Here is a 19,494-nt window from a genome sequence, read left to right as displayed (position 1 = left end):
CTAGTTTCCAATTTTCCCATCAGTTTTTGTCAAATAGTGAATTCTTATCCCCAAAGCTAGGGTCTTTGGGTTTGTCAAACTCTACATTGCTATAGTTATTGACTATTTTGTGCTGTGAGTAACCACAGATTCTTGGAGGGCAAAAGTAACAGCAAAATCAATTTTTGTCCTTGTGGTTGTATCTATGCAAGCAAAAGAAAAATGGATAATTGAAGTAAATTGCCAGATAACCAAAATTTTTTAAATTCCTGTTATTTTGGGAAATCATTTTTTCTCTTTAATAATTCAGATTAGCTTTCTGTGTTCATTTGTTTTATCTAACAACCATTTGACTTTCATATTATTGCAATTGTAAAGAGATAGTCTTTGAGACCTGTAAAAAGTTTGTTTTAGAGAAAAATTGGACCTGACAACATTTTCACTGGCAAATCTCATTATGGCCATTTCATCTTTCTTTTTAAAGTACAAAATGTACTTTGACTAAGAAATTCAAATTAACAACTCAGAGTAGTCACAGAATGGAAGGAGAACATAGAAAGCCTGTGTTCCTATGAAAATATGTCTCTACATATGAAAAAAAAATCAATCATTTCTTTTTATTCTGTCAAATAGATAATTAATTCAATGAAAACATCTGCCAACTAGTTTTTGGACAAAAATGATAAATTGTTTGACATATTTGATTAATCAATTTGGTTAAAATAATTCATAGCATCATAAATTAGGAACTAAAAAGGACTTTAGAAAACATCCTTCCCAGCTCTCTTTTGTTTTTAACATATGAATAAATTGAAGCTCAGAGAAGTGACTTGCATAGGTTCACATAATAAAAGACAGAGCAGGACTTGGAAATCAACATTCTAACTCTAAATCTATCCTTAATATATCACATTAGTTCTAAAGTTCATCTAATCTCTTTGATGACCCAACTAGTGACTTTCAGAATGATCTAAAAACAAACTGTTTTAACTTTTTTGCCCCAAATTAACACTTGTAAATCTTTAAAATGCAGGGCTTTGCACTAAGCATATGGCACACATTTTTAACAGTATTGCCCCAACAACCAAAAAATAGTCTAATAAAAATAATAATCTTTGAGGCCTAGTTATAACATATTGGTCAAAAGCCTGGAGTTCTTTGAAAGAACTATGAAATATTCAAGTTTTATTACCATTGTAAATCCAAAGCCTCAAGAATATAACTCCTGTTTTACAATATAGATTTCAAATTAATTTTCCTTATGAAATGAAGCTATGAAAGCAGTACCATCAAAAAGCAATATCAAAACCACTTTTTGTGTCCATCTCTATTTAAGCCTGAAGGGTATCATCAACTAAATACTTGAAGGATTATATATAAATTATTTTGAAGTAAAATATTCTTAGCCCATCCAAAGATCATCTGCTATTTTTTAAAAAATGAAATTACTCATAAGAACTTGAAGGAGAAATATGAGATTTGTCAATAGATCTGTTTTTTACTTACCCTGCTTCTGTCATACTCCTTCCTTGAGGCAGCAAACAGTTGAGCATTAGCTATGGCAATCCCACAAAATGGGAGATACATCTGCATAACCTGGCACAGACAAAAGTCAGAGATTTATTATTATTTATCACTAGAGATTTATTATTATTTTATTAATGTGCCTATTTCTGTTCATGTAGCTTCTTTTTTATAATGATTATAATAGATATAGTAATAAGCCATAATGTCTTAATGGAGAAAAAATCTTTGGATAAAATACTTTTCTTGAGGATTTTGCAAAAAGTTGTTTTCTCTGAGTTGATGGCATTTACAACTGTAACTAATGTACCTAGTATCCCTATTTCTGGGCTTAAATAGATCTGGTCCAATCATTAGGAATACCTAAAAATACTAGTTTCTTTTGGGCTTTTGGTTTGGTCTAAAAAAAATATCTACATATGTCTTGTACTTAGATCTCTGCATATGTGGATAGAAGATCTCCATAGATTACTAAACAAGCACTCAAGATAACAAATACATTTATTTGTCTCATGGAAAACATGGAAAACTCATAAACAAGTCACAATAGCCACAAATAATCAGTAATTTCTTTTTATGCTACATGATTGAATATATGTAATATTGTGTACTTTTGCTCCAAGGACAGCATTAACAGCTAATGCTATTCCATTCCTCACTACCACCCATCATATTAACCTGTTATTTGGGGGGGAATCTATCTAGAAGAAAATAAAGGTAAAAGGAAAAGATTAAAAAAGAGAGACCAAAAGAAACTCTAGACCCTTACAGATCAGTATACTATGGTTTTAGATACTTCCCCCCAAAAAAATGTTGGGAGAGTGTCAGAAGGAGGATTTTATAGACTTCTCAAGTTAGTTTCTATACTAAAACTGCAATCTCAATCTGGTTTCTTGTTTACTGCTCACACCTTCCTAACAAAATTACCTTTAATTATTTTGCATAGAATTTGTGTACAGTAATGTGAATTTTTGTTGTCTCCTCAGATACAATGTATGCTCCGATGAAAGAACTATTTCATTTTTGTCTTTGTATTTTGATGCCTAATATACTGTCTAGTACATAGTAAGCCTGCCTGTCTTCCTTCTTTCCTTTCTCCTCCCTCCCTCAATTCCTCTTTTCTTCCTTCCTTCCTTCCTTTGTCACTAGTACAATCTCAGAACAAAATCACAAACATCTCAGTAGCTGCAGAAGAGGACTTGATATTGCTTTTTCTCAATCCTGCCCTCAGCAGATAGTCATACAACAGGGTGCTACTAAGCAAGCTAGGACAGTCCTTAAAAAAATAAATAAACTTAGATTAGATTTTAAAAGAGAAATTTAATAACTACTAAAATCTGAAGATGAAAAAATTGAAGACATTCAGGCCATTGAAAATATTTACTTAATGAAAACTCTAAGAATTAGGATTAGTAATGAAACAGGAGAGAAAAACAGCAGGCAATTCTCTAATGATTTTGTAAAGAAGATGGACTGTTTTGATTAGAATGCTAGAAAGTCTGACAGTCTAAAAATAACAAGCAGAATAAATATACCATTTTATAATATCTTTTAAAAATGGGAATGTACTATATATGACTATCTTGAATGAATATATTATTCTATTAGTATAAAAACATTTTGGAATGCACATATAGTTAGTATATACAATAGCAATAAACAAGGTAAGAGACATAAATGAAAAGATGAATTTATTAAAGAATATCCTCCAGGATAGTTGTCAAACAGCATCATGGTAGAAACAGCTTGAGAGAGAGTTACTAAAGACCTTTAGAGAGTTATTGGAACATTTCAAAGAGAACTGGTATATGCAACAGAAAAGAAGGAAATACTGTTACCCGATTAAAAGAAAGAAATAAGGAATGTACAAACAGGATCAAAAAAGCAAAATTATTCTGAAAATTCTAGATTTCCTTTATCAACAACTGAAAGTAAAAATCAAAATGTTAAAAATTAAAAATTATGAAAAGTAATCAGGGGCAACAGAAAATTGTCAATGAAAGAGGATAAAGAAGATCTCTGGTCATCTATTTAGTTATGAGTAGTCAAGTACAACAAAAACAGAAATTGAATAAATAGAAAACAATGCAGCATTCTGCCCATTGTCATCAAGCTGCCTGTTGTTCTATTTGCTTTTAGAGTTTTACTGAGAATGCTCCAAAGAGTATTCTTATTGACCTAGTATAAAGCTACAGGACTATACTGAGAAAAAGATTAACTCTCTAATTGTGGGGAATCTTTATCCAATTATTTATTCAATTAAGAAATTCAGTAATTTTAACAACTTAGGTAATAGTTTGCAGAACATGGAGTAGAAAGGGATCATAGCAGCATAGCAATTTGTGCCAGTACCATCTTGATTTGACCTCTATCAAAAGAGATGAGAATAATGATACCTCAATAATGATAATGATGGTTATTATTAGTTATTATTGATAACCACCACCACCACTGTCATTATCATCTGGCTTCAAGAATTGAACACAATATAAATACAAGTTGGATCAGACACAGTGTATTGTTAATATGATAACCAACAATAAAGTATATGAAGAAAAATGGCAGAAAGCTTCACTACAAAATTGAAAAGGAACTGATCTGAATTAAATCAATATTTATTAGCTCAAAAGCTTCATGGAGAATAATTAATTACTAGGAAAGCACTTTACCAGCCTGATTCCATCTTTTTTTAACAGAAGACAGAACATATTTATTACTAGAAGATGAGAACACTAGTGACACTTCCAAAAACAAGTAAATTTGTGTTCTTTACAAACACATTCACATCTTGTGTGGCTCAATAAACCTATAAACACAAAACACCAGTATACAATCTAAAGAGTAAAAAGGAATATGACCTCCAAGCCCAAAAGAAACTTCATTATCATTTCAGTGATTACTAAGTTTCTCCAAAATATCATAGCATTTATACTGACTACATTGATTATAACAAAATTTCTGACTCACTTCTATACTTATGGCTTAATTATGCATTGTAAATACATAAAATAAACCCAAGCAGAATGACAGTACTAGAGAGTTTGATGTTCATATGGAAAACCCTTATTTGTTTAAAATATGTCACAAACATAATAAGAAAAATAAGATATAAATATGATGTCTTCTAGGAGAAAAGTTTACTTCCATTGTGGCTCTTCCTAAGCTTGAATATATCATCATTTGATATAATGAGTAACTAAGATTCTAGTAAAATAAGAGTAAAAATCCACATTCTAATAATCACCAATCCTCTTTCTTCTCTCTCCATGGCTTTGAAAGGATATTATATAAGAAGATGATTCTTTGATGGCAGCCTCAGGAGTGTCCTGTCTCACTAGAGAACTGATTATACACCATGATCAACATGAATGCTCCTAAATTCCCTCTCTCACCAAGAGAAGTCTCAAGTTAAATACTTTCTATTTATCAATTAAAATGATTATGATTTTTAAAAGGCCATTATTTTTTATAATTTGGACTGTTTTTTATTCTTTTGTAGAAATCTCTAAAATCCTAAAACAGTTGCAGTAAACTAGTCCAGATTCCCAGATAGTGGGTCCACACTGGCAACATTCACTTGGTTAGTTAGTGCCATAAGCCAAATTGGAACCCAAGTTTTCTGACTCTAATCTTTTTACTATACCATACTGCTTATTTCAAATACTGTGACATTTCTAGATTAAAAAGCATTTTACAGGTATCATTGCGTGAGTTCATTTAAATGGAACTATTTTTATCTGAGGTAATACCTATTATTATTGAGGTAATTGTTTAGAAGTAATGATTACATTTACTTTATTAGTTCCCTTAATCTTTCCTACTGCTTTCTGTAAGCCCACCTAACAACAGAAGAGGGACTATTTATTTGAAAACAACTCTAAGAAAAAAAATTTCACAATTTCCTTTACTTCTGGGAAGATCTAACAAACTTTAATGTCACTAGTTCTTTTTATGAACAATATATCTACCATTCCACAAAGTAATCCTAATTTCTCTTATTTCTCTATGGGTATGGAAAATAAAGAGATATTAATTTAAAGGAATTATGGAACATTTAAAGAGGAAAAGAGCTTTCTCTGCTAAAATTAGTGTTTCTTAAGCAGTCTCCAGCAAAAGTGAATGACAGCTTGACATCCTACTCACCAAACTTTAGAATGTTCAATTCAATCCTTGCTCAATGGGTATCATACTGTCATTGAGCTGTCAATGTAGGACATATAACATAGTCAAGGATATTATCACTACTCTTAATTTGATTCAACTTAATTTAAGAGTCATTTAGTGGCCCACTATGTAAAAGGGACTATTCTTAAAAGTAGGTATATTGAAATAAAAATTACATAGTCCCTGTCCTGAAAAAATGTACTAATTTATAGAAAGAGAAGATAAAACATGTATTCAAAAAAATCTTTTATAAGACATAATGTGATACAGAAAAAAGAACCAATCAACGGGCTCTAGAACATTATTTTCAGCTTAGGATAAAAATGGAAGAACTCCCCTTCACAAAAAGAAAAGCTTCATAGAGGAGGTGGCACTTAAGCTGGACCCTGAAGTAAAAGGAGATTTCAATTAACAAAGATGATGCATCTAGGGAGTAAAGAGTATTTCATTTTTTAGTGTTTATATTCCCAATATCTAGCAGAATGATTGACAATTAAACAGGTACTTATTAATTATTGTTGCTCAATTGGTTGGTTTTAGGATTCATGACTAGTCTGTACAACAGTTAGGGTTACAAGAGCACAGAGTCATTAGTATTTCACTATGAAACATGGAAGCCAAAAATGTGAATTTTATTTGGACTAGCCTTTTCTGGTTTTGCAGAAGTTGGGTTTATGCAAGCATTCCATTCCTCATCGATTCCATCAGTATCCAACCATCACCATTAAGCTGAAATGTGTGTTTTATGAAAGGCAGTGATATGAAATAAGATTGAACAGGTTGCTTAGCTTAAATTCTATACTAAAACATTTGAATTTAATCCCACAAACAGTAAGAAGCCACTGAGATCTTTTGAAGGGGTGGTGATATTGATGTATAATTTTTTTGTCACATAAGCAGTCAGCACCATGGACAGGAATTGTATCAAGAGAAAGAAACTAGCAGGTTTCAATATGGCAAAAATAACAGCATAACCCTAGTATAGTGCTTCATTGAATTCTCATTACAAAAGTTGTTGACCAATGATGGAAGAGTTTATTTAACTGACTTATTTGCAGGAGATGAGGGGAAGAGGTAGATGGTAGGTTAGAAGTTTAGATTATTAATAGAGCATAAGCAAGATCCAGGGTATCCTTTAATGGGTTCAAAGGATGCCATTTCCTCCTCCAGCTCATTTTACAAATGAGGAAACTGAGGCAGGTAAGGTTAAGTGTTTTGCCAAACTCACACAACTAGTAAATATCTGAGAACAAATCTGAACTTGGGAAGATGAGCCATCATAATTCCACGTTCAGTGCTTTATTCATTGCATCACCTACTCACAATCATCATCCTGAAACTACAATGGAAAGTTGTTGACTCTAGACTGCTGGCCAGTATATTGTTTCTATTTACATATTTGCTTTCCATGCAGATAGAAGATGTGATCACTTCAGCTTCTACCAAACTCCTTTTAATATATTCTTAACAAAAGGTAAGACTCTGGGAGACATGTCTCTAGGAGATTTTTTTAGCCTCACCTAAAAATCACATCAAAAGACCTCTATCTATTTCATGCATGCATAGAACCCTCACTACTGACACAGTTAAGGGAACATTATTTTCCCCCAGATATCATTCATTTATCAGAGTAAGGCATTATCTCGAGCCATCTTATATTTCTTCTGCTTTTAGGTAAGGCTTACCTGAGCCATTCAAGACATATAAATATGTATTCTATTCTTAATATTCACTAGGGATGGAGACAACATAGTACCCTTGATAATTTATTCCAGTCAGTACTCTTTACACTTGGTTTCTTGTCAAAAGAGAGGATAAAGAAATGAATCTTCCCTGAATGCTTCAGTAAAACCACAATTCAATATTGGTGGAATCAGACACATTTTGGACAAATATTCAGCAGAAAGATTTGTGACATTACTAAAAGAGTCATGAGAAGCAGGCAAATACCTTAGAGATGGATAATAATGGATAACAAGGAACTCCCAAAAAAAGAACATTCACAGCATTGGTTTTTATCTGTTCTTGTACAATAGATATTTTTAAAGATTGACTTACTCTAACCTGTTCTTTCTCCAGCATGGGAAAAATTAATACATTTCAGCCATACCATCTGGTTTCTGAATGTTAAAAAACAACAAAAGTGTCCAAACAACTTTAATGACTAAGAAGTTAATAAGACTTAGCACTTTTGTGCAATTTTCAGCTTGAAGACACTTTATACACACTAGCTAATTAATCCTTAACAACATCCCACACAGAGAGGTAGGAAAACTAAAGACCATTCAACAGTGTGCAAAAGTCACTTTGGCCCTGGAAACTCATGAAAAGGCAGCTAATAAGCACAGGCTGAACAGCATTACTTTCCATCAAGTGTACTGAATGTAGTGAGTGGGTCCCCACCTCCTCAAACTTGAAAGGAAGCAATTTCAAAATTCCATGGAATGTAACATGATCAACTCTCATTCTCAGTACACAGATTCTTTGTGTGAGGTCCAGAGCCATTTTTCATAGTCATAGTCCCAGCTTTTAGGGAGTGAGATAGCCAACTCTCCGGACAATGTCTTCTTTCATGAGACTTCTGAAAATTTTCTGAGGCCACTCAAATGTAAACCATGTCTTACCTTAATATTATTGTTTTTCACACGTGCTAATAGATTTGTCCATTTTTCTACATTATCTTTTTTTCTATACAGCTGAGTGGTGCAATGGAATCAAGAAAATATGAGTTCATATCTGACCTCATATGCTTGACCTGAGCCAAGTTTACCTTAACCTGTGTACCTCAGTTTCCTCATTTGTAAAATAGGAATAATAATAATAACAACTCCCTTGAAGAGTTGTTGTTAGGATTAAATGAGATAATAATAGCTAAAAAAAAAAACACTTAGCACGGTGCCTAATATATACTAGACCCTTTATAAAGACTTCCTCCCTTTCCTCCTTCTTCTTATCATAATGTGTATAAAATATTATGTTACCACAAAGGGTACAAAAGAACTGGAGATGGGTAAATTTCCTAATTCCCTCAAATAGAAAAAAAGAAGATAGATTGTTCTTAACATAGATAGGTATGTGGTTCCATGGCTAGTGCTGGACCTGGAGTCAGGAAAACCTGAGTTCAAATTCTGTCTTTAACACTTATTAGCAATGTGACTCAAGAGCAAGTCCTGTAACCTGCTTTTGCCTCCGTTTCTTCATCTGTAATATGGGAACAATAGTAGCATCTACCTCCCAGGATTGTTGGGGGGAATCAATGAGATAGTAATTGCAAAGTACTTAATTAGCATAGTGCCAGGCACATAGTAAACACTATATAAATATTAGCCAGAATTGTTATTATATAGACTTACTGTAATTATAAAAAATTTTAAATAAGGTCTCAATAATCACAATTGAGGACAATTTTGAGAAGTTGGGATGTCATTTAACTTTGGCCTATCTCAAGAAAAGGAGATTTGCTAATGAAATTAATGATTAAAGTAAAATATCAGAGAAAAATTTTAATTGCCAAGAACTTTAGAAGGTACCTTAGTAATACAGTGGTTAGAATTCAGGACTTGGAATCGGGAATACCTGAGTTTGATTATTGACTTAGTTGTATAACGAGTTATTATTATTCTAATTTATTTCTACACCTCAGTTTCTTCATTTATAAAATTAGAATAATAACAGTAATGATTTTAAATGTTGTTGTAAAGATCAAATGAGTTAATACCTTTGAAATTTCTTGCCCTTTGGCTGGAAATACTGGAAATACATTATGCCTCTGTGGACCCTTCCTCTAAATGGTTGATTTTCCCAGAATCTCCATTTTAAGAAAAGTACCTAGGCCAGTTATAATTTCATTTCTCTCCAGGCTCTGTTTCTTACTCTCCAAACTTTCTCCACAATTTCTCCCGCTACTTAAACCTCTCCTATCTTCTCTCTGCCAAGATCTCAACCCTTCTTCAATATCTTTTTTATGTGTTGGGCTGTCTTCCTCATCAGAATATAGACTCTCTGTGGTAGGAATAATTTTTCTTCTTGTATTTGTATTCTCAATGCATTACACAGTGCCTAAAACTTAGTTAATGCGTAATAAATACTTGTTGACTTAACTATATTTATTTATTCCACCTGGCCTTCTTCTCCTTTTCCCATCCAAATTAATGTATTCAAGTATTCATCATGCCATCTGTCTTCACAAAGATGAAGTTGATGACCATGTTATTAATTATGGATACAAATATGCCTTAAATATCATAAAATTTCAGGAGTTTGGAGGGGAGCTTTAAAATAACCTAGTCAAAACCCCTCATTTTACAAATGAGGAAACTGAGACTTAGAGTGCATAAAATAACTTGCCAAAGGTCACATCAAAAATAAGTGAAAGATCCAGTTTTCAGTCTGAATTCACATCCCTTGATTTCAAATGCAGGGCTTTAAAAACAAAAACAAATTGTTTCTTATTTAAAACATCATGATACCAGTACTAAACTGTATGACTTCATTGTATTTAGTGGTAATTGTTGAGTTTTTCATGTTGATTGAATTTATTTATTAGACATCAACACTTTTATTAGACAATTATTATCGATCATGTTAATCCAACTATATTAAAAATCAGTGCTTTTACAGTCTGTGATGCTACTGTGGGTAGTGTGGTTGCTTCCTTCATGATGTAGCACACAACCTATCCATGTCTTCTCATTTTGTGTCATTTTTGTCTATGTCCTTCTGCAAATATTACAAAGAGAATATCCCAGGATACTCTGTGACTTCTTTGAAGCAGAGATTTCTTAAGAATAAACAGATACCTTTGGAGCGCTCTGGATGTCCATGAATTATCTCTTACTTTAATTACATGATTGGCCTACCTTCTTTTCCTATTTTCCTATATTCTTCTGATTATAAAGTCAAGGGGCTGGATTCAAGTTCTCCTTCCATCAAGATTTATGAAAACTTTTTTCCTTCCACTACTTCTCATTGTTTTATGAGGCACATTGATTGCTTCTATCATATTTTGCAAAAATTAAAAATTAAAAAAAAATAAAAGCTTATATTCTAAGCCAGGATTGCCATTAGTTGGCATCTGTCTCTACCAAATGTATATTGACATAGTTTCTAGGATCTTTTGCTCTCTCTATCATAGCAATTAATTTGGGGGGGGGGTTAAATTTTATTTCCTGCAAAAATCATATTATGTAACACCTCTCATTTCTTGGTGTCAATAATCACATCAACTAGATCAAAATGAAGCTGCCTCAGTTGTATATCAGAATTTTTCATTTTAATTCTATTAATTTAGTACTGACTAACTAATTCTTCACTCTAACAAGTAAATAATATACAAAATGTTTACAGAAATGACTTGTTTTAACTTTTCCTCTATTCTCTGAGGAAGGACACTAAAGGGAAGGATGCTACAAAGCTGATGAGAGACAAACAAATATTGCTTTAAGGATGAAGTATAAATGACAAAATTCTTGCCAAAATAGTGTTTCCTGTTGTGGGAGGTTGTTCTTAAAATTCTTAGCAATGAGTAGAGAAAAAAATACAAAATGAAGAATTATTATTAATCATCATAGAAAAATATAATCCTTTAACTTTTTCACGTAGATAATTACTTTTCATAGACCAATGGACTGTTTCATGGTCCACAGATTTTTTACTATAGACCATAATATCAAATAAATATTTAGAATTTATGGAATCACAAAGAAAATTATGAACATTTCCCTTCAGAGCAGGAAGTTTTAAAAAGGAGAGACTTAAAGAAATAATATGGTCAAATGACAGAGTTAGTCCTCACTATTCACATATTTAACTTTTTTGAATGCAAGCATATGTGTGATTTTATTAATAACCTTATTTTCAATTTTGCAATGGCAATTGGGCACATTTGCAGGTATGTAAAGTAGAGAAAAAAATCAGAAATCCAATGTATGCAAGTTTGTGGAGTGGTTAGTATCTTATTAGGCACATCCCTGGTCTTGTTCACTCCACTCTTGTAAAGAACTCCTCATGTATCCATCGCATATTTTCTCGGTTTGCCTTTAAAACTCAAATCATGTGTCACAATTGTATCCTTAACATGGAATGCAAGTCCTTTGGGCTCTAAGCCTAGTGGGCAAAGTCAATGAGGCAACTTGGTGAGAAAATAAAGGTGTTAGATGAATTTTATGCCAGAATATCTGCAAATGATATCAGTCTAGAGTTTGGTGTTAATGAATCTATGATTCATTATATGCCAATATACCACCCTCATATCACCATCTGACACAGTGGAAAGGAAGATTTAGATTTAAAAAAAGTTTTAGTTTTCAGAATCTTATTTGCTCTATAGTATTTATGATGCCATAGATTTCATGTTATGAAAATAAGTATTGCCAAATTTTAAAAATTGAGATGTTAATGCAAAAGGTCTCAGAATTGTAGGGAATTATTAGTGAGAAAAAAATTGATTTGCATATTGCCAATCTTATTACGCGTACTGCACTTTATGAGTTATTTCATGGCTACTACATTAGGAAAATGCATATTATCAGAATTAATATTTTGTTACATAGAATTAGATGCAGAAAAGTATATTTTCAGCAATTTCTAGTAAAGAATTGCAATTTTTGATGCTCACAAGAACCTAACCCACTATTTCCTATTGGGGCAAAGTATGAATATTCATTCATGTTTTTTACTTTTATGCTATTTTCTAGGAATATAACATCTGTGAAAGTTGATAATTAACTACAAGTTAATTTCAATATTATCAAGAAAAATTTTGCTTAATAATTAGTTATTATTGAATAGAAGGAAAAATGTAATTCAGTTAATATTTATATGAGAATTTGATTTAAAAGATCCTCAGATTTAGAATCAGAGAAAATGAATTCAGAATAAATCCCAAATATTTTCTTTTTAGATATATGATCTTGGGCAAATTCTATGTAGTCATTCCCCAAATGAAGAAAATTACTTTCAAATAATCCCCTATCAAGGAATGGTATAAATGCCTGTACCTATTTGTCTTGCTATAGTCCTTAAACAAATGTCTTGATTATAAAAGTCCACTTTGTATTATTTTACCTACCTCTAATGTGTAATTCCCACCATTGTGTGGCTGTACTTAATAAATGACTATTTATTATGCCCTAAAATCTGAGATTCAAGACAAAGTAGTAACAACAATAGAGTTATCTGAAAGCCATAGCAGCTTGATTTTACACATAGACTGGGAAAAAAAACCAACAATAACAACAACAATAGGACAAATAGAGCAGAATATAAAATATAGGCCAAATTCTTTCTAAAAATAACCTTCATAGAGCTACAGAAAATGCAAATCAAGCTTACTGCTTTTCAAATTTTCGTAAAGCTATGACAAGGAATAGGCCAGCTTGATTTGGACATGCTATTAGTCATTTCAGACAAGTCAGCCACAAATGGATGGGCTATAATGTCCCTTTTCATTAGAGTTCATCAAGCAGATACAAGATGTTGAATGTCATGATAAGACCCTAGAAATTGACAAGCAAAGTCTCTATAGAAAAAAAAAAAAAGAAGTTGCCAAGGGCTAAAACTCTCTGTATTTTTGTTTGTGATTTATGAATGATTTAATTGACTTTACTAAAAAATAGAAGTATGGATTAAGTACTATAGAAAGTGAATTAATTACAAAAATGTGGTGCTTACCATTTAGGAGATTTTAGAACACCAAATTATCAAAAATCACATGGATGTGTGTGTATATATATAATATATATGACATTAACTTGTATGTAATAATTTATGCTCACAAAAAGTTTTCACAGGAATCAGTTTTATGTGACATAATTCCTGGCATCCTTCTAGACTCACCTCAAATCTCAGTTTTCACAAGAGTCCTTTCCCAGTCTCTTCCTTTCCCTATTGCTAGTGTCTTGCCTCTGATATTACCTCCCATTTGTAACATGCATATATCTTCTTTATACAAATTTATTTGCATGTAGTCTCTCTAATATTTTGAGATCCTTTAGGAGAGGGATTTTTGACCTTTTATTTGTATCTTCATTATTTAACACAGTGCTGGGTACATAGTGGATGCTTTATGAATGCTCATTATCATGATAATGATGATAATTAAAAAGACATTGATAAAAAAAAATGGAGAGTATATAGCACTCTTTAGCCAGTAAGGTGAGGTAAATTTTCCATTGAAAGTCCATTGAAGAAACTGGAGATGGTAAACTAGGAGAAGAGAAGATCTAGGGAAAACATGATAGTGGTTTCAAGTATTTCAGGAGCTGCTGTGTGTAATAAAGATTAGATTTGTTCTTTCTGGTTCCAGTTATTGAAGCCAGGAACAAAAGAAGTTCCTAATTTAGAGCAGTGTAGAAATGGAATGGATTGCCTCAAGATGGTGGGTTGCCTCTCATTGGGTATCTTCAAGTAGAGGATGGCTAATCTTGAAGATTTCTTTTTTGTTTATAAGTTGAATTAGGTAACCATTGATCTCCTTTCAAATTCCAAAATTCTGGGATTTATTTAGTCACTAAAGCAAACCTATAAAGTAGAGTCTTCATTTTTTCAGTGTCCCAAATGGACAATGTTGCAGACGGAGAAGATAAGACTCTGAAAGATTAAATGATTTGCTGTTAAATAATAGACATGGGACTCAAGCAAAAGCCTTCTAGTTCCAAATCTCATTTCCTTTCTACTGTATTACATAAATAATAAATCAGAACCCTTAAACAAAACAAGAATGAATAACAAGGTGCATCACATACTGGTCAAGATAAGCACATAGTTAGTTTGAAAACAGGGGAGATAGCCTGTGGGAATTCAATACCTAGAAGTAGAAAAGATGAAAGTTATAGAAATAATACTGATGAATACAAGGCTAAATGGAGCATAAGGGATTAAACTAGGAAAAAAATTTCCTATTAAACTAGTAAGGGGAAGTCACTCTTTTGATACTAAAAATAAGAGCAGGATGAGATGAAAATGGGAATTGTATTTTTAGGCGTCTGAAAAGAACAAATTGGGACATAAGAGAGGACAAAGAATAAGCCTAAGGCATATTAGGTTTAGAAAAATAAAATTTAAAGGCAGTATGGTGTCACAAAAAGAGCCCTGAACTAAAATCTAAACATCTTGGTTACCATATAGCATCAAAATTTAATATAAGACATACGAGGCAGTCATAGAGGGAAGGACATTGAACAGGTCTTCCTAGGAAGAAAAGATGGGCTAAATTGAGGAGGAGAAAGGATTAAAGAAGTATGAGGGCTAGTTCAAGCTAAAAAGGTCACAACTATTGGTAAATATTTCATGTTTTAAAAATGACTTTGATAAACTGGAGAATGCCCAGAGGAGTACAATCAAGATGGTGAAAGTCCTCAAGATTATGGTGTTTGTCAGATCATTAAAATAAAAGTGGATGCAATCTAAATATTATTGGCATCAAACTTCAAACAACCCTAACCCTCTCTGATTTCTTATCTCAAGAAAATCTCACCTGACCAATCAGATGACTACTCTGTTGTACCTATTTATCAGAAATAAAGATATACTGAGAAGCAGCATGGTATAATAAATGGCTAAACAGTCAAAGTCAAATTCAAGAAAATCTGGATTCAAGTCCTGCCTCTGACACATACTCTGAGCAAGCGTACTTATATTGATCATTGATTGATCAGTTAGTTGGTTCATTGGTTGTTGTCCTTTGTGTTTGAAGAGGATCAAAATTGTATCACTGTTGGGAGTCAAAGTACATTAGGTCCAGCTATGGCTGATCATACCAGCTCATAGTGCTCTGCCACAAGTAGGACACAATGAGTCCATATGAACATTCAGAGTAGAAATATCTCTAAATTTTTATATCTCATGCTTCTTTTGAACTGCTGCAATTCTCCTCATAGAAAACAACACCTTTTTTGATGAGTGCAGTATTTCTCATACCACACAATCAATTCTAAATTTCTCCAGAAAGATCTTGAGAGGGCCCTTGTATTGTGTCTTTCCATGTAAGCACCTTTCTTGCATGATTTTTCTGTAAAATAGTCTTTTGGCAAACATATATTTAACTTTCAAATAGCATGTACTGCCTATAAATTGCAAAGAAGGTACAGAACTGCATTGGTAGAAGGCAACTTTGTGGCATGTGGATAGAGCACTAAACTTGAGTTCAAATCCAGCTTCAGGTACTTAATAACTGTAAGTCTCTGAGAAAATCACTTAAATTCTGCCTCAGTTTTCTCAACTATAAAATGGGGATGAAAATTGTACTTATTTCAAAGAGTTGTAGTAAGGATCAAATGAGCACAGTGCCTGACATCCTGTGGATATTTGGCAAACACTTTCTTCCTTCTTATTTTCTTTCCTTCCTTAAATTCCCTGTATGAATGTTATCACTTGTCTAGTTCTTATCCCTAAAGTATATATACTATGTTCTCTGCATAAATACTTAATGAGGTTTAAATTGTAATTGAATATAAGAAATAATGATGGTGATGATGATGTTTTATATATATATGTATATGCATATACATATATATCTCACATTTCAGTTTTTTTGATATTTTTACTCATTCTCTCATATACCAGCAGAATTGTGAAGTCATTGAATATTTAGGGCTACAGTTTAATATTATATTATATTCATGGATGGTAGAAAGTTGCAAGGATGCTGTTCTTTATCTTTTTTCTCATTTTCCAAAAAATATTTCCACAAAAAATGATGTGGATAATAAACCAAACTTTTTTTTAATTTTGGTAATATTTACTACTAGAACTTATAATATGAAAAATTATGAAATGCTGCATATAGCATTAATATTTAATGTCATGGTTCATCAGGATAGTTTAAAATGTAACAGCCACTGGGGATGTCTCCACGCCTAAAGCAGGCTATGAGGACAATCCTGATGCCAGGAGGTCAAGGATCAGATGCATTGAGGATACATTAGAATCTTTTCCAATAAATTTAAGAATAAAGAAAAGAAGCTCACTGTCTTCATTATTTGATATAGTTATGGGAATGTTAGTGATAGCATTAAAAGAAGAAAAAGAAATTAATGGCGTAAAGATAGGTAAAGTAGAGGTAAGGCTATATATATTTGTATATATGAAGGATTACTTAAAAAGTTCTAGAGAATCAGCAAAAACACTAATTGAGACAATAGTACCAGAAAATTTGCAGGCTATAAAATTTTCAAAAATTGATAGTATTTCTATGTAATAATAACAAAATCCAAGAATCAATCATGGAAAAGGAAATCCTATTTTAAATTACTACAAGATGTATAGAATATCTGGATATGTAAACAGTCAATTCATCCAGCAGGGAAGATCAGAGAAGCCAAAGTGCCTGGGACTCTGAACCAGAAAGGGATTTTGGAACTGTGCTCTATAGAAACTAATCTAAGCTAATGAATCTAAACACTTTCTTCTTCCTAGAGACAATGGAGAAAGGAGGATTATGTCTACCATGGTTTGAGGAAGTAAGTTTTTATTCCTTTTGAAGTAAATAATAAGTAAAAAATTAAATAGAATTGGGGTGCAGGGAACCAATTGGGTACTGGAATCAATTGCAATTAGATAGACACCCTATCTTAAAGGTATCTTAAGGAAACCAAAGAACCCTGGGCACGAGGTAAAATCTAACATAACTTGTCTTCCAAGCAGTAAGAGCCAAAGTAGCTAATTAAAACCCCCCACAAACATAAAAAGTAAATATGAGGTAACCTTGGAGGCAAAAGTCCCAAGTAGATGAATGAGACAGGAGAAAACGTATGCAGAAGGTAGCTCTTCAACTGAGTCATAAGAGAAGCTAGGAATTCTGAGAGGCAATGGTAGAGAAGGAAAGTATTTCATGCATGGAAGACAGACAGGGCAAAGAAACAGAAATGAAAGATAAATTGTTGTTATGAGGAGCCACAAAAAAATCACTATGTCTGAATTGTAGAACATATGAAAGGAAGTAAAAAGGCTGGAAGAGTTGAGGGAGCCTGATTATGTAATGTAGGTCAAAGAGAGCTGCTAGAATTTATTGAATTTGAGAATTGGATATGGTCAAACTTGTGCTTTAGGAATATCCCTTGGGTAGCTCTCTGAAGGATGGGATTGGAAAGGACAAAGACTTGAGACAAGGAGACTAATTAGGAGTCTGTTGTAAAAAAGTTGATAAAGAGATATGAGGGACTGAGTTACCATGATGGCCAAGTTAGTAAAGAAGAGTGTGTGTGTGTGTGTGTGTGTGTGTGTGTGTGTGTGTGTGTGTGTTTGAGAGACAGACAGATAGACAGAGACAGAAAGACAGAAGGAATAGAGACAGAGACAGAGAAATAGACAAAGAGAGAACAAGCAGACAAATGAACAGATAGAGATACAGTGGAGCTAGAAATGACTGAATATATAACTTGAGAAGAAGGAATTGAAGACACCTCTGAAGTGGCAAACTTTGGTGAATAAGAGGATGATGTTGCCCTAGATGGAAAAAAAAGGAAAATTTGGAATAAGGATGGATTTGGGGATAATGATAGTGAGTTCTATTTTTGATGCGTTGGGTTTTGATTCATTAGAACTTTTACTTTGAAATGTCAAGTAGGCATCTAATGATTGCTCAGGAGAAATAATAAGATTGGTTACAGACATCAGGGAGTAATCTATATAGGATTACTAACTACACCTGGTGTTCAACTGATTGATTGATAGTCATGTTGAGAAAACAAGGGAATTTTCGAAATCAAGGGAATTTTCCATCAGGAAATAATTTAGCAAAGCAGATAAATGCTTTCTCTTCATGCAAAAATTAAGAGTTAAGATTAAACATACCATTTGATTGCTTAGGTTCCCAGGAGTACTTTAGAGTACCAGTGTTTTTTTTTTTTTACCAAGCCTTCCTTCTTATGGAACTTCTGGTACTGTCAACATTATCAAGCTCATAGGGCTCCACCTAACGGAAGCTCTTGCCTTAAAAGTCTCTTGGGATCTTAATCATTTCTATTTAACATAGTCTGTCAAGACATTTACATTATTCTGGATGGAGGCTTTCAATTAAAAAGATTATATATAACACAAAGTTATCAGATTACCATCATTTAATCAGGACAAGAAATATAGATGTCTACTTTAATACATGTACCTTTTAAATGTTACTTGACAGATAATAAATAAGTGGAATACAAAAAATTATAGTCCAAAGAAACATCTGTAGTTTTTCCTGGCCCCTTGTTCCTTTAAAACATTTCCTTTTTCCAAAAATAAGTGCAGAATATGGATTATTTTATTATGTTTTTGTCTCCCTGCACCTAAGTTCAACTGTAATATGATTGAGTGTGAACACTCAACTCAAATCATATTTTGAGCTGACATCTGTATAGTATAATATCACTGAGCCCAGTGAAATTAGATCATTGACATCTAGGGAATATTGGCTCCCAAAGAAAATTGTGCCAAAGCTAAGAGTAGTTAATTTCATTAGGGTTTGGATGTGAATGACAGAAGTTTTTTCTACTAATCTCTGTGCTAACTGTGCTCTGTCTTTGATATTTCTGGCTTTAGCAGTTACAGTCCCACTGCTCAAGAAGTTGCCAGGAATATAGTTTGAGAATTCGATTGTCCCATAAATTCTTTGCCACATCAGTCAGCCAAAGAGGGCAACCCAGAGAAATAGCCAATCTACTCATAAATATTAGGGTAAATAAAGAAAGGGACAATAGGCTGACATCTTAGAGATTTGGGCTGTCTACAGAGTATTTAGGCAATTGACCTGGCTTCTGGATACTTGATTTAGGCATTAGTCTTCTCAAGTAAGGTAATTCAAATAACCAAAAATTCCTTTATAGAATATCAAGGCTGAAAGGAATC

At 32.7% G+C, this 19,494-nt stretch overlaps 1 protein-coding gene across 1 annotated transcript in view; it reads right to left on the bottom strand.

Moving 5' to 3' along the window:
- The window catches only part of PDE11A (phosphodiesterase 11A), a 258,746-nt gene that overhangs the window by 69,222 nt on the left and 170,030 nt on the right, over positions 1-19,494 (bottom strand). The window contains exon 3 of the mRNA XM_051990663.1: positions 1,486-1,575. Coding sequence (XP_051846623.1) covers positions 1,486-1,575 — 90 coding nt within the window. The remainder of the gene's footprint in view (positions 1-1,485; positions 1,576-19,494) is intronic.

The sequence above is a fragment of the Antechinus flavipes genome, chromosome 3 (assembly GCF_016432865.1).
Source record: "Antechinus flavipes isolate AdamAnt ecotype Samford, QLD, Australia chromosome 3, AdamAnt_v2, whole genome shotgun sequence".
Lineage (NCBI taxonomy): Eukaryota > Metazoa > Chordata > Mammalia > Dasyuromorphia > Dasyuridae > Antechinus > Antechinus flavipes.
The sequence above is the reverse complement of the archived record's forward strand: the minus strand, read 5'-3'. Positions and strand labels throughout refer to the sequence as shown.